Source organism: Sorex fumeus, unplaced genomic scaffold, assembly GCF_029834395.1.
Source record: "Sorex fumeus unplaced genomic scaffold, SorFum_2.1 ptg000110l, whole genome shotgun sequence".
Lineage (NCBI taxonomy): Eukaryota > Metazoa > Chordata > Mammalia > Eulipotyphla > Soricidae > Sorex > Sorex fumeus.
Window position 1 is genome coordinate 1,206,555 of NW_026606167.1, and position 14,582 is coordinate 1,221,136.

Sequence of the window (14,582 nt, forward strand, 5' to 3'; positions counted from 1 at the left end):
CAACCCTCCTCACCCCTCATGGCTCCTCATCCCTCCTTTCTCTTCACCCCTCATTCTTCCTCATTCCTTCTCACCCCTCATCGCTCCTCACACCTCCCTTCTCACCTCTCCTCACACCTCATTCCTTCTCATCCCTCATGACTCCTCACACCTCCTCACTCCTCCCTTATCCTCACCCCTCACCTCTCCTCACCCTTCATTCCTCCTCATTCCTTCTCATCCCTCATCGCTCCTCACACCTCCTCACTCCTCTCTTCTCACCTCTCCTCACCCCTCATTTCTTCTCATTGCTCCTCACATCTCCTCAGTCCACCCTTCTCACCTCTCCTCACCCCTCCTTCCTTCTCATCCCTCATGACTCCTCACACCTCCTCACTCCTCCCTTATCCTCACCCCTCACCTCTCCTCACCCTTCATTCCTCCTCATTCCTTCTCATCCCTCATCGCTCCTCACACCTCCTCACTCCTCTCTTCTCACATCTCCTCACCCCTCATTTCTTCTCATTGCTCCTCACATCTCCTCAGTCCACCCTTCTCACCTCTCCTCACCCCTCCTTCCTTCTCATCCCTCATGACTCCTCACACCTCCTCACTCCTCCCTTCTCCTCACCCCTCACCTCTCCTCACTCTTCATTCCTCCTCATACCTTCTCATCCCTCATCGCTCCTCACACCTCCTCACTCCTCCCTTCTCACCTCTCCTCACCCCTCATTTCTTCTCATTGCTCCTCACATCTCCTCAGTCCACCCTTCTCACCTCTCCTCACCCCTCCTTCCTTCTCATCCCTCATGACTCCTCACACCTCCTCGCTCCTCCCTTCTCCTCACCCCTCACCTCTCCTCACCTCTCATTCCTCCTCATTCCTTCTCAGCTCCTCCTCGCTGAGTCTCTCTTGAATTGCTCCTCACCCTCCCTCGGCCCTAGACGGCTCTGTCCCGGGTCAATCTTCCTTCTGGGGCCTCGCCGGGGGCAGGGACCCGCGCCGGGGGACAGTCCGGGCTCGAGGGCGGCGGGAGGGGACGCCCAGGACAGCGAAGAAGGCCGGCGGGCGCCTTCCCCGCCGCGCCTACGAGTCCGGCGGCAGCAGGTGAGGTCACGTGGACGGGCGGGGCGGGGCGGGGCCGCGGCGGGGCGGGGCCGGGGCGGGGCCGATTCGCAGCCGCGTGGGAGGTCCGGGGCGGGGCGGGGGCGTGGTCGGGGGCGTGTCCCGGCGGCCCGGGGCGGGGCCTTCCCGGGACGGCCCCCGGCGACGCGCGCCCCGCCCGGCGCCTCAGTCCGGCTCGGCGTCGGCGGGAGCGACGGCTGCACCGGGGAGCGCGGGCGGCCCGAGCGGCGCGGAGTGGCCGGAGCGTGGCCATGCCCACTAACTTCACGGTGGTGCCCGTGGAGGCGCGGGCCGACGGCGGCGAGGCGGGGGAGGCGGAGCGGACGGAGGCGCCCCCCGAGGACCACGAGCCCGACGGCCCGGGCGCGGGTGAGCGCGGCCGCACCTGCCCGGCCGCCGGACAAAGGCGGCGCGGGGCGGGGGAGGGGCGCGTGCGGCCCCTCGGCGCGCGCCCGGCCCGTGGGGCCCCCGCCGGCCCGGTGGGGCAGAGGCCACGGAGGGCGGCCCCTCGAGGCCCGGAGGCTGCGCTTGGCCGGCCCGGCTCCGGGGGGGTCACTCCAGAAGGGCAGCCGGCCCCGCGGGACGGCCCCAGCCGGCCAGGCCGCCCGGCCCGGGCCCTGGAGGCCGATTTCTAGCACTTTCACTTTCTCTTGGGGGCCACTTCCTCCAAGTTCATCCCCCAGGCTGGGGTGGCCCCTGCCAGGGCCCCTGCTGTGGGCTGGGTGGGCAGGGGCCAGGGCTGGTCTCTCCGTGGCTCTCCGTGGCTCTCCGTGGCGTGGGCCGGACCCAGGCAGGGGGCCCTCAGTGGGCTGGCAAGAAGGGCCAGGCTCTGGGCGCCCGGGCAAGTCGCCCCCCTAGTGTCCTGTTTGGGCGAGGGCGGCTTCTTGCTCTGTACCCCACACGGGAGGGGGCCTGAGAGCAGAGGTGAGGGCACAGCCCTCCGCCCCCCAGCCCAGCTGTGGTTCTGAGCCCCTGAGAAGGGGGGTACAGGCAGGTGTGAGCCACACCTCCTCTGGTGCACTGGGCTGCCCTGGCCTGTCCACAGAGCTCTGCTGCCCGTGGGGGAGGCAACAGTCCTGTTCTTGTTGACTTTCCCCCAGGAGCCTCCGGCTACCCTCCCTGGACCGGGGCCGGGGGCACACTCCACTGCCGTCTCATCTCTGACCCTCCTTTGTCCTCCTTCAGATCTCACGCTCTATCCCCACTCAGGGCTGACCGTCCTTTGTCCCTGCTCAGGGGTGATCCTCCTCTTTTCCTGCTCAGGGCTGGCCCACCATCCCTGCTCACGGCTAACTCACTTTCCTTGCTCAGGCCTGGCTATTTCTGCTCCATTTGCCTGGACACTCCTTGTGCAAGAGCTCAGGCACTCTAGCACGTGGGTGGGTCCTGGATGGTCTGAGGACCCTCACGGTGGGCTGGGCCTGGTGGGCTCTGTTCCCACACCCTGGGAGTGAGCGGCAGGAGGGACAGACCATCCTGTGGGCAGCACCGTGGCTGCTGTGCTTCACAGATATGCCTCAGCCATGTGTGGATGTATCTGGAGAGCCTGTGCTGTGTGACAGAGGACAGAAACCAAGTCCTGACCTTGAACTAGCCTTGACCCACTCGGGCAGGAACTTTAGAGATGACTGGTCCACCCCAGGAGGGTTATAGGAGCTGGGGGCCAGCCCCGGGGGCACAGGCTTAAGTGAAGCCAGGCCGGAGCAGTAGGGGCTCTGCCCACTGTCCTTCTCTCCCCAACAGGCTCGGGTTCACTTCCCTGGGGTGCCCTCTCTCTGGTGGCCAGACCATGCTGAGTTCTGTCCAGCGGTGCCTGGCACTGCCGTGACAGTCTTGTCCTGGCCAGTATGCTGGCCCTGAGAAGACAGCTCCCTGAGGGCCAGGGGGTGTACTCAGAGGACACTCTGACCTCCAGGAGCCGGGGGCGCTGTGCCATCGATTTTGGGGATCCCATCTGGCTCCTCTTCCCAGCTGGGCGGGTGTGTGAAGTGGCTTGGCAGCCACAGGGTGGGGCTGAGTAAGGGGCCGGGGAACAGGCCTCCCCACCCTTTACCACTCCTGTCCTGCTGCAGCACCCTACCCCCCGGGACTGCTGTCTCATCAGGTCAGGCCCTTCTGCGGAGATCCTTCCCATGGCCCACCGTCCGTGGCCACATCCATGGCCCCTGGCGTGGCTGCCCACCATTCGTGGCCCTGGCATGGCTGCCCACTGTTCATGTCCCCAGTGTGGCTGCCTAATCTTTGTAGCCCCAGCGTGGCTGCCCACTGTGGCCCCCAGCGTGGCTGTTTCACCATCTGTGGTCTCCTAGCCTGGTGGCTGGCAGACTGCTTTCTGTAGGATGGGACATGTCCTTGATACATGGGCCCAGCCTCCCTGGAAGTGTGGAGAGGGACAGATGCCACTGATTTGGTCCCAGCCTCACCTTTGAGCGAACTGTCTGCCCTCAAGGGGCTGCTGCTTGGTGTCGGGACAAAGTGCCTTTCAGGAGGGCCTCCTGAGCTGTGGGCTAGGATACCCTGTCAGGGAGTGTGAGGGGCAGGCTGGAATAGAGTAGAGGGACTGGGGACCTCGCTGTGCAAGGGCAGCTCAGAGTCCAGGCACAGCTGGTGCGTGCACATGACTTTGAACATGCATGTGTGCATGGGCAGGTTTGTGCTTGCTTGTGTGCAAGGGGGGGGTGTTTGTGTGTGTGTGTTTGTGTGTGTCTGCTCCTCTGTACATGGGTGTGTGTGTGTATTCAGGGTCCCCCTGACCTAGGCAGAGCAGCTGAGGTGGGAGCTGTCCATGATGGCAGGGTCAGTGTCCTTGAGATCCCTGTGTCCTGGGTTATGGCTGGGCTCCTGTGTGCATGGGTGTGTACTCGTCTGCTCCTTTGTACATGTTTGCTCCTGTGTGCACGTTTGTTTCTGTGTGCAGGTGTGTGAGTGCATTCTGTGTCCACATGTGTGCATGTTTGCTCCTGTGTGTCATGCTGTGAACTCTATCCCAGCTCTCTCCCAGGGATCTGAGCGGGAGTTCTGCTTCCTTCTCAAGTCCCTTGGTCTCTGTGCTGTGTGGGTACTGTGGGAGCGGAGCTGTTGGTGGGGTGTAGGAACCAGCCAGTCCCCTCAAGGAGGACAGTGCCCCCGAGCTCAGAGCACTGGCCAGGTGCCTCTCGAGGGGTTCTGGTGGAAGCAGGGGGGTATCTGGAGTGGGCCCAGCCTGACAACATGGATGGCTGCAGTCAGCCCTCGGCCCTTACCTCCATCCTGAAGTGGGAGCTGCAGATGTTGCAGATGTGACCCTGTCATGGGAGCAGTGGGCCCCCTACAGAGCCCTGGCACTGGGGCATCTGACGGACAGAGGAGCAGTCTGCTGTCAGCACCGCTAAAGGGGTCTTTGTTGTGTGGCCCCACTCCAGATCCACCTCTGTGCAGGAGGCTCCCGTGTGCTGGGCTGGGGGCACCACTCACCCCGAGATGGGCACACAGGTCCCAGCCGTGGCTGGAATTTCCCCTGGTACCTGGTGCCTGAGACAACTGGTGGGGTCCACTGTCTGGGCAACCCTTGGACTCCTGCATTGGGGTTCAGGTGTCCCTGGCCTTACCACTGTCCAGCTGGGCCATGGGCCATGGGGCCAGAGTCCCAGCTACACTTGGGACAGGAAGTCCAGGGTCCCTCTGACATAGGCAGGCAGCTGGGGTGGGACCTGTCCATGATGGCAGGGCCATTGTCCCTGAGACCCCTGTGTCCTGGCTGATGGCTGGGCTGAGCAGGCTGACTCAGGGACAGGTGCCCGTGCTGTGGGTATGAGGTTTGATGTAGGCTGGGGCACCAGAGGCAGATGAGTGTCTCTGGCGGGCACCAGGACTGGGCATCAGGGACACCCGCAGGGTTGAGGGGAGGGGAAGGAGTAGAGAGGAGCAGGGTGTTTGATGGGCAGGGGAGGGGAGGGGCGGCAGTGATGGAGCGCAGCTGACACTGTGCTGGATTCGACACTCCCTGTACCCAGCTATGGTCTGGTCCCAGTAGATAAAGGCTGGTCTCAGTGCCCGGCTCTCCATGTTGGCAGATGAACCAGCCCAGCCCACGGCACCCCGTGCATGGCCACCACAGTGATGGGGGTGGTCCTGGAGTCACGTTCTGGGGCTTTGGGGGCTGGAAGGGAGCCTGCAGGAGCATGAGGCCATCTACACTGATACTTGGGGTTGGAGCAGCTCTTGGCTTTCTGCCTGGGCTGCTGCTCTGGCCTGCGCTCTGCCTGGTCGCCAGTGGCTGGGGGGCTCGGGGGTGAGTCCTGAGTGCTTGGTTTCTCCGGGCTGGTCTGTCTTCCAGGCACCACGGTTGCCCCTGCTGACTCAGGGCACCCACAAGTTGCAGATGGGCTCCCAAGCACAGGATCGGTCACGGGGAAATGGGTGGGGAGGATGGCCACTGGGGAGGATCAGGTGAGGCCGGAACCTGGGAGGGAAGTGCTGGGCTGTTCTCGGGTCTCAGCTGTCCCCCGACGGAGGGCCCACATCAGTAACAGGAGCAGGCCCTTGGGACCAGGGGCCTGGGTCGCTGGCACCCTCTGAGCCCTGGCACTCAGGATGCTTGTCACCTTCCATCTTCTTGTCACCATGTACAAACCAGGGACTGGCACTACCAATAGCTGCAGAGGGTGAGGGGCTCCTGTTCTAGGGACAGGTATTGTCTGGAAAGTTCTGTGTTCCCCTTGAGAAGCTTTCTGGATAAGGGTCCTTCAAGGTCATTTGTGTGCTGTGTGTTGTGTGTTGGAGTGTGTTACTGTGTTGCCTGCTTCTCTGAGGGTGTGTGTCCGCAACATTTTCTTGTGCACAGTGTAGGTCACTGACCCTGCCCCCTTACCCTTATCCTGTCCCAAGGGGCTCTTGGAGGCAAGAGGGAGGCTTCAGGTCCTATAAGGAGGCACAGTCCCCTTATAGCTGTATGGAGCTGATGCCTGCTTGGGGTGCCAGTGTGTGGGGACTGGTATACCTCCAGCAGTGAGGTCTGTGTTCTCCAGGGGAGACCCCGGATTGGGTTGTGACAGGCTCCCAGCACTTGCCTGGGGAGGCCGCAGTGCCTGTAGCCTGGAGGCCACCGCCTTAGGTCCCAGTGTCAAGATCAGGATAAGCATCTGCATCGAATCTTGTCCCTGGTGGCCATGGGGTGGAATAGGGGTGTGGGAAGGGGAATGTTAATGGGGTCAGCCACAGGAACAGGGTCTGGGACTTGACAGAGGTCTCCAGACCATGATCTCTCAGGCCGTGGTCTCCAGGCCGTAATCCCTCAGGCGATGGTCTCTCAGACTGTGATCTCTCAGGCCATGTTTTCCAGGCCATGATCTTAGGCTGTCGTCTCCAGGCTGTGGTCTTTAAACTGTGGTCTTTGAGATCTTGGTCTCCAGGATGTTATCTCAGGTGTGGTCTCTAGGCCATGGTCTCTCAGGCTGTGGTCTCCAAATTGTGGTCTTTGAGACCCTGGTCTCCAGGATGTGATCTTTTAGGCCGTCATCTCTAGGCCATGGTCTCTCAGGCTGTGGTCTCCGAACCTCATAGTTTCCAGGCTGTGATCTCTCAGGCTGGGTCCTGCCAGCCAAGATCTCTCAGACCATGGTCCCTCTGGCTCTGATTTCTCAGACCAGATTCTACCAGCTGTGGCCTTGCCTGCCGTGGCCCCGCCTGCCGTGGCCCTGCTGAGTACCAGTGCTTGGCAGGAACTGAGGCCTTGCCTGCCTGGGTGGGGTCCCTGCTGAGGGTCCTGCTTTCTAGAAACCAGGAGGGGCAGGCCTGTCTTTTTCCTGTGTGACGTGAGTGGTCAGCGCACTTATCCCTGCGAGTTGGTTCTTCCCCTGTGTTCCCCACCATGAGTTCTGCTGCCCAGACTGAGGGCAGGGGGTAGGCTGTGAGTGAGGCGGGGACTGTGTTGTGGGGCTCTGGGACTTTCACAGAGCAGCTGCTGGAAGATGACCCAGCCAGTGGGCCCAGGGTGGCGTCCAGGCCTGGCTACGCCCCAGATCCTACTTTGCCCCTTGGGGAGTCTCAGATGGGGGAAGAATGTCCGGTGCCTGGAGATCGCGCCTCTAGATGGGGTGGCTGTAACCTGAACCCCGGCGGGGGGGATGGGCACCACAGCTGACCACCCTGTCCAGGCTGCGGTCGGAACCGCTGAATTCTACTGCCCCCGCTTGTTCTCTGGACTGAGGCCTTGTCTTCCCACAGAGCCTTTGTTTTCCGAGGGGGGGCTGCTCAGAAGGAACCCCCAGGCGAGGGCCTGTCCCTGAGCTGTCTTTGCTAGGGCACTGCCCTCCTGGGGGGTCAGCATCTGCCCTGACCCCCTAGTGCTTCCTCCCATGTTCCTGGGACTGAGTGAGCCGAGGGTGCGGGTGCTTGGGATGAGGCCTCTGGGCCTCCCAGTTGGTGGCTGGTGTGTGTCCCTGGCGGGGGCTCCAGAACAGTGAATCATCCATCACAGCTGAGCAGGCTTTAGGGGCTGGAGAGATGCTCTGGGTGGACGCACAGACCTTGCACGGAGAGGCCTGTCTCTGTCCCCTCGCACCTGGCTCTGGGTGTGCGCAGGCTTGAGTCCGTGGGAAGCTGGTCTGAGCGGGGTTGGGGCTAGCCCTTGGCCTCCCGGGGGCCCCTGCAACCCCCACTCGAGGGCCCGGCCTCTGCCGGGTTCAGACCCTACAGGATCTGGAGATCAACATTTCTGTGGGGGCTGGGCTGGGTTAACCCCTGACCTCCAGCTCTGAGTGGGGTTAAACATGGCTTTGCAGGACATTGGCAGAGAGGGACTTGGATGTGGATCTGGCTCAGTCCCCTGGGTGGCAGACTCAGCCTCCCTAGGGCTCCGTGACTGTCTCTCTGCCAGCATCTGTTCTTGGGGGATGAGCGGGCGTGAGCCTGGCCACTATGGGCTGGCCCCGGTGAGTGACCTCTGAGTTCTGGGCAGCTGTGAGGATGTGCTGTGCTGTGGGTGCCCAGTACAGGGTATCGGGGCTTAATGGGGGCTGTCCTGGGGTTCAGGATGGCGGCATTGACTCCCTCTATGTAGCCTCCCTCCAGATGGCCCCAACATGTCCCGCTTTCCCATACTAATGGAGGGCCTGCCTCGTGCCGCCAAGTCTCTGGGTGTCCCTGTCCCTGCCACGTGCCGCTGGGTCTCACTGGGTGTCCCTGTCCCTGCCACGTGCTGCCGGGTCTCTGGGTGTTCCTGTCCCTGCCACGTGCTGCCGGGTCCCTGTCCCCGCCACGTGCCTCTGGGTTTCACTGGTATCCCTGTCCCCGCCATGTGTCTTTGGGTCTCACTGGGTATCCCTCTCCCTGCCACATGCCTCTGGGCTTCACTCTGGGTGTCTCTGTCCCTGCCTCCCACTGTGGAGCTGAAGTGCGTGTGTCACCTCCCTGTCCAGCTGTACCCTTGGGCAGGAGGCCAGTGGGGGTCCTGCTGCCCTTGGAGCCGTGTTCATTGTCAATGTTGGGAGGACATGAGTGTCTTTTGTCAGCTCAGCAGCAGACTGGCCGTGGGACCCCCACCTGAGTGCTCTGGTGTGGGGTCAGATGGAGCCGAGAGCAGGTGGGGGCCCTTCCTGCCAGCCGTCCAGACCAGGCCACATGGCACTGTCCAGGCAATACTCGGCTTTGCCCCAGGCATCCCCTGGCCAGCACCATGAGTTTGTCTCTGACCCTACCCCCACCACATGGTCCCTCTGGTCCCTGCAGCGCGACATGGCTATCGACTAGAGGAAGTCTGCCCTGCTCGGGTTTCTTCCTTGCGGGGCGCCAGCAAGCCAGCAAGGCTGTATGTCCTCTGCTGTGACCTCTCAGGCACCTGCAGCCCCTTCAGTGGCTCGGGGTAGACAAGCATGTGGCTGCCAGGGGCCCTGTGGTCTTGCTCCAGGAGGTACATCTGGGCGGGGTCCCTCACCCCGTACCCCCTGGGTGCGGCACTTTCATGTCACCCTTCCATGCCCCCCCACACACATGTCCACACAGGCAGCACATGATGGACACACGCTCAGTCACTCACCTGCACAGGCTGCTGTGGCCCGTGTGGGCGGGCCCATGCTGGGTATGTTTGCTGATCTGTGTTCAGTGGCATGTTCAGGGACTGTGTGTGCTGGGGATGAAGGTGGATTCATCTGCATGACCTCCAGGGTCAAGGAGAAAGACTCGGTTTTATTTCCTGGTGCCCCTCCACAGAAAGGCCCCCTCACCCCCCACTGACTGCTCTGCTGCCTTGACGCGGTCTTGCAGCTCCCCATCACCTGCACCCCTGTGGGCAGATCTGAGGGGCTCTTCCCCTCCCCCTCGGCAGAGGTGGTAGGTGACATGGAGGGATGCATGGTCACATGGCTCCTGGGCTCTGATGTCCAGAGTCCCCGGGATATCCTGACCCCAGTGCCCTGTGCCTTTCTGACCCGAGTCTTGTGTGCAGGTGATGGGACCCCGAGGGAAAACAGCCCGTTCATCAACGTGGAGGTGGAGCGGGACAGCTCGCTGGATGGCAGAAACATGGCGCTCTTCGAGGTGGGTCCCGGGAGGGCTCGGCCTGCTCTGAGATGTGGCCGTCTGCTGCCCTCTGGGGTGACTGTCCCGACACCTGCAGGAGGAGATGGACAGCAACCCCATGGTATCCTCGCTGCTTAACAAGCTCGCCAACTACACCAACCTGAGCCAGGGCGTGGTGGAGCATGAGGAGGCAGAGGACAGCCGGCGGCGCCAGGCCAAGGTGGGCGACCCGGGCCGACGTGGCCCGGGACCCTCCGCATGCCTACTGAGGTCGGGGTGGGGCGCCTCCTCCCGCTGTGTGGCTGTCTTCTGTGGACGCCCCTTGTTCCTGGGGGTGAAGCCTTCCCCTGTGGCCTGGCTGGGGCCCACTGGGCAAGTGCGCCCTCCCTCAGCACAGCCACCGTGTCCCTCTGCAGAGCCCACGCATGGGCACCTTCATCGGCGTCTACCTGCCATGCCTCCAGAACATTCTGGGTGTGGTCCTCTTCCTGCGCCTGGCGTGGATCGTGGGCGCGGCCGGCGTGTTGGAGTCACTGCTCATTGTGTCCATGTGCTGTGCCTGTGTGAGTGTTGGGTGCCCATGGGCGCGCTCGGCCCCAGCACCTGCCCCTGGTCACTCGGCGTCCCTGTCTGCCCCATACCCCTCCTCCTTGCTCGCGGGGGTGTGCGGGTGTGCTCATAGCTCTGCCCTCACTCCACTCTGAGCACTGACTTGCTGGTGCCCCGGGACCTTTGCAGCCCCCTCTCCTGCTTGAATGTTCCCTAACCCTGCCCCCTGACTGAGTCTAGCGTGGGAGCATATTCCTTGGGCCAGTGGGGGCTGCTCACAACTGCAGGGATCCAGCGGCTGCCCCAAGGCCTGTCCAGGGGTGGAGGATTGGGACATGCAGCCTAAGCCCACAGCACTGATGGCCCCAGCACCCCTGGGGCACCAGGGAAGCTGGTTTTAGTGGGGCCCCAGTGAGTGCCAGGCCACCTGCAGGCACTCAGCCCGGGGTTAGTGGGGTGTAGATGGTGCATGCTTTGAGCTTCTCGGCTGGGTCTTCCGCAAACATTTGTGTCAGGAGTGGTGAGGTGCCTGGGGCTCCCTGTACCCCATTCGGAAGCCCTCTGACCCCACGTCTATCTTTGCAGACGATGCTGACGGCCATTTCCATGAGTGCCATTGCTACCAACGGCGTGGTCCCAGGTGAGGGCGGGCGGCTTGGGCAGGGCTCCCCTCTCCCCTCCCAGCACCCCTGCCCCAGGCCAGGTGAAGGCTGTTATGGCACCATTCAGGATGGATACTGGCACTTGCCACAAGGCTGCTTCTGGCATCCCCCTGCTCACGCCTTGTTCTCTGCAGACTCTGACTACTGGTCCCGGGGGCCTCCTTAGTGATGTGTCCATAGTGGTGCTCATGTCTGGGCGGGTGTGAGGGGCTCCATCCTGAGGACCTCCGTGGACTGATTATAGGAGTGGGGGAGGCAGGCAAGGGTTGGGGTGGAGGGGCACCCTCAGGGTGGCCCCACCAGTGTAGCTGGGACTTTCAGCTCTGCTTTGGGGACACCCAGGGGTCTCCGACCTCAGCCACCTGGAATCTCCTGGTTGCTCTCTGGTGGCAGGGGGGTCAGGCCATGAGCCTGGTCCCAGACTCCACAGAGGCTCCCATGGCTGTTCTCAGGCCTGTGGGAGTGGGGGGAGGTCTCTGCCCAGAGATTCCCACTGAGGTCTGCTTTCTCTCGGTCTCTGTGTGGCGTCCATTGCAGACCTGTGTGAGGGGTGTCTCTACCTGGGGACGTCCACTGCAGCCCTGCTTTCTTGGTCTCTGCAGCGGGTGGTTCCTACTACATGATCTCTCGCTCCCTGGGGCCTGAATTTGGAGGTGCTGTGGGCCTGTGCTTTTACTTGGGCACAACATTTGCGGGGGCCATGTATATCCTGGGGACCATCGAGATCTTCTTGGTAAGTGCCATGGGGCAGTGGGAGGGCCTGTTGACCGATGTCTTACCCCAACTGTCCTGTCATCAGCCTCAGCTCTCATGAAACTCAGGTTCAGCACGACTTCCTGTCCCATGGCTATCTGTGAGGGCTTTTTGGTGCCAGCCTTGCTGACCAATGCCCTTTCCATCTCTCTCTACCCCTGTTCCAACCTCTGGAGCCTGCTTCGTGTTCCCGCCTCATCCCCCCTCCTTGCCCTCCATCTTTCATTCCTTCTCTGTCCTCCGTCCTCCTCCCCTTCCTCTACCCCTTTCTCTCCTCCATCTTTCCCTCCCGTGCCCCCAGAGTTAGGGGCCTGGCCCTAGGTGTCTGCAGTGCAGCTCTGAGCAGGAGGTGCCCAGTCACAGAAATGCCCAGCTGTCCCTTTGGGAGCACAGTGGGAAATCCTGTGGTTTCATGCAGCCTCGCCAGGGGGAATGTGGGTCCTGTGCCAGCTGTCCCTGTCCGTCCCTCACTGCCAGGCTCTGCCCGAGAGCATTCTGGTGGGAAGGGGTGGCCAGGCGGCCTCTGTCTCCCGTGGCTCACGGCCCGCTCTCTCTGCAGACGTACATCTCACCCGGGGCGACCGTCTTCCAGGCCGAGTCCCAGGAGAGTGAGGCGGCCGTCATGCTCAATAACATGCGTGTGTACGGCACGGGCACGCTGGCGCTCATGGCCACTGTGGTCTTTGTGGGCGTCAAGTATGTCAACAAGCTGGCCCTGGTCTTCCTGGCCTGTGTGGTGCTCTCCATCATGGCCATCTACGCCGGGGTCATAAAGAGTGCGCTGGAGCCCCCGGACGTCCCGTGAGTGTGTCTCAGGGAGACCGTGGGGCTACTCCAGAGTCTCTCCTGGCGCCTGTGTTTGGGCTTGCCAGTGTCTGTGCAGGCGGTGGGCAGATGGCTCTGGCCTTACCCAGGGTCTTGCCCTATCTCAGGTGCAAAGGCCGGGGGGCAGTGGGCACAGTCCTAGCTGTGTACGAGCATGGAGTCCCCCGGTGTGGCACTCTTGGGCTGCCCTGTGCACATAATAGTCACTGGGGGTCTCTGTGGGAAGACTGTGGGTCCCGTGGGGGGGGAGGGGAAAGGTGGGGACAGTGCAGTGGGTCCTTTTGCTGACAGACTCTCAACTGCCCTGCACACTGACCATCTCAGGGAGGCCTGGGATGGCCTGCAGCCCGGCTGACTGACCACTGCCCCACGCAGGGTGTGTTTGCTAGGGAACCGCACACTTGCCCGCCGTGGCTTTGACGCCTGCACCAAGGTTCCCATCGGCCCCAATGGTTCGGCACCTGAGACCCTGTGGAGTCTATTCTGCAATGGCTCTGCCCTCAGCACCTCCTGTGATGAGTACTTCATCCAGAACAATGTGTCTGAAATCCAAGGCATCCCGGGGGTTTCCAGTGGCGTCCTGCTGGGTGAGTCCTGCTCTGTGGACACAGGCCCACGTACACCTGTCCTCTGCTTGCAGGGTCTGCGGCCCTAAGTGTGGGAAATGTAGAGGGCTAGATCCCCTATCTCATTCCTCTGGGACCAGGGATCCCTTCTGCAGAGGCAACCCGGGGCTGAGACTGTGTCCCTGGCCCTGCCCAGCCAGGCCACGTGTGCCTGTCCCTGCAGTGCCTAGCCGCCAGGGGCCCCAGAGCTGCATGGACCCCGTCCTGTGCCCACACGAGGCTGCTGCCCCTGAGAGTCAGGTACGCAGGCTCCTCACCTCCAGGGACAGTGATGCAGCTGGTGCAGTAGGCTGGGGGCACCGAGGACCCAACAGGCCATGGCCCACGGTCACCCAGGGAGAGCAGGCCCAAGACCCATGCAGGAGGCCTGTGTTGCCCAGCCTCTGAGCCTGTGTCTCTCATGTCCCCATCCCTGGGGCTGCTGCCATCCTTGGTCATGGAAGGTTCTGGAGCTAATCACTGCTGCTCCTCCACAGAGAACCTGTGGAGCACGTATGCAGATAAAGGGGCGTTTGTGGAGAAGCAGGGGGTGCCCTCCGTGCCTGTGGCCGAGGAGAGCAGGCCCAGCGGGCTGCCCTACGTGCTCAGTGACATCACCACCTACTTCACCATGCTGGTTGGCATCTACTTCCCGTCTGTTACTGGTGAGTGCCTGTTAGAGAACCTCCTGTGGGTCAGAGCATGGGTGAAGGGCACCACGGGAAAGTGACCGCAGGTGACAGCTGAGAGGGCCCAAGAGAAAAAAGGACCTCAGATTAGCCAGCCTTACAGTGCGAGGGCCTCTCGGTACCCAGGACACAGGGACCCACTGCCCCCCTCCTGCTGAACACTTGGGGCTCTCTGCACCCCCCACTGCACACATGGGGCTCGCTGCCCTCCACACTGCACACACAGGACTCACTGCCCTCCACACTGCACACACAGGACTCACTGCCCTCCACACTGCACACACAGGACTCACTGCCCTCCACACTGCACACACACGGGCTCACTGCACCCCACACTATATGCACATGGGGCTCACTGTACCCCACACTGCATACACAGGACTCTGCACCCCCCACTGCACACACACGGGGCGTACTGCACCCCATACCACACACATGGGGCTCACTGCCCTCCTCAGTGCACACATGGGACTCACTACACCTCCCTCTGCACACATGGGGCTCACTGCCCCCACATTGCACACATGGGACTCATGCCCTCCCACTACACGTAGAGGCTCACTGCCCCCATGTGACCCAGACCTTCCTCTGACCTGACACCCACTCTGTGAGCACTGTGTATCTGACCTCCATCTGATCCCCCCCACCATGATCTGTATTTGACGCTGACATACCTGACCTCTCTCTGACCTGATGCCCATGGCCACCACTGTCTCCTCACAGGCATCATGGCCGGCTCCAACCGCTCTGGGGACCTGAGGGATGCCCAGAAGTCCATCCCCACAGGGACCATCCTGGCCATCGTGACAACATCATTCATTTGTATCCTTGAAGGGTGTGGGACCCAGGAATACACTGGCTGTGCGTCCCCACTGTGGGGCAGGGCTCTACCTCCACA

The 14,582-nt window shown here is 62.4% G+C and overlaps 1 protein-coding gene across 4 annotated transcripts in view; it reads left to right on the forward strand.

Annotated features, from left to right (window-relative positions):
- The window catches only part of SLC12A7 (solute carrier family 12 member 7), a 42,361-nt gene that overhangs the window by 15,727 nt on the left and 12,052 nt on the right, over positions 1-14,582 (forward strand). For 2 of the 4 annotated variants that reach the window (XM_056135081.1, XM_056135082.1), the window contains exons 1-10: positions 1,294-1,474; positions 9,528-9,619; positions 9,699-9,821; positions 10,018-10,164; positions 10,736-10,790; positions 11,415-11,545; positions 12,125-12,366; positions 12,766-12,977; positions 13,493-13,660; positions 14,408-14,506. In XM_056135081.1, the coding sequence (XP_055991056.1) occupies positions 1,357-1,474; positions 9,528-9,619; positions 9,699-9,821; positions 10,018-10,164; positions 10,736-10,790; positions 11,415-11,545; positions 12,125-12,366; positions 12,766-12,977; positions 13,493-13,660; positions 14,408-14,506 (1,387 nt within the window). In that variant the 5' untranslated portion in view covers positions 1,294-1,356. Of the gene's footprint in view, positions 1-1,293; positions 1,475-9,527; positions 9,620-9,698; positions 9,822-10,017; positions 10,165-10,735; positions 10,791-11,414; positions 11,546-12,124; positions 12,367-12,765; positions 12,978-13,492; positions 13,661-14,407; positions 14,507-14,582 lie in introns of those variants that run through there. The other 2 variants (XM_056135079.1, XM_056135080.1) reach the window with 1 other exon arrangement.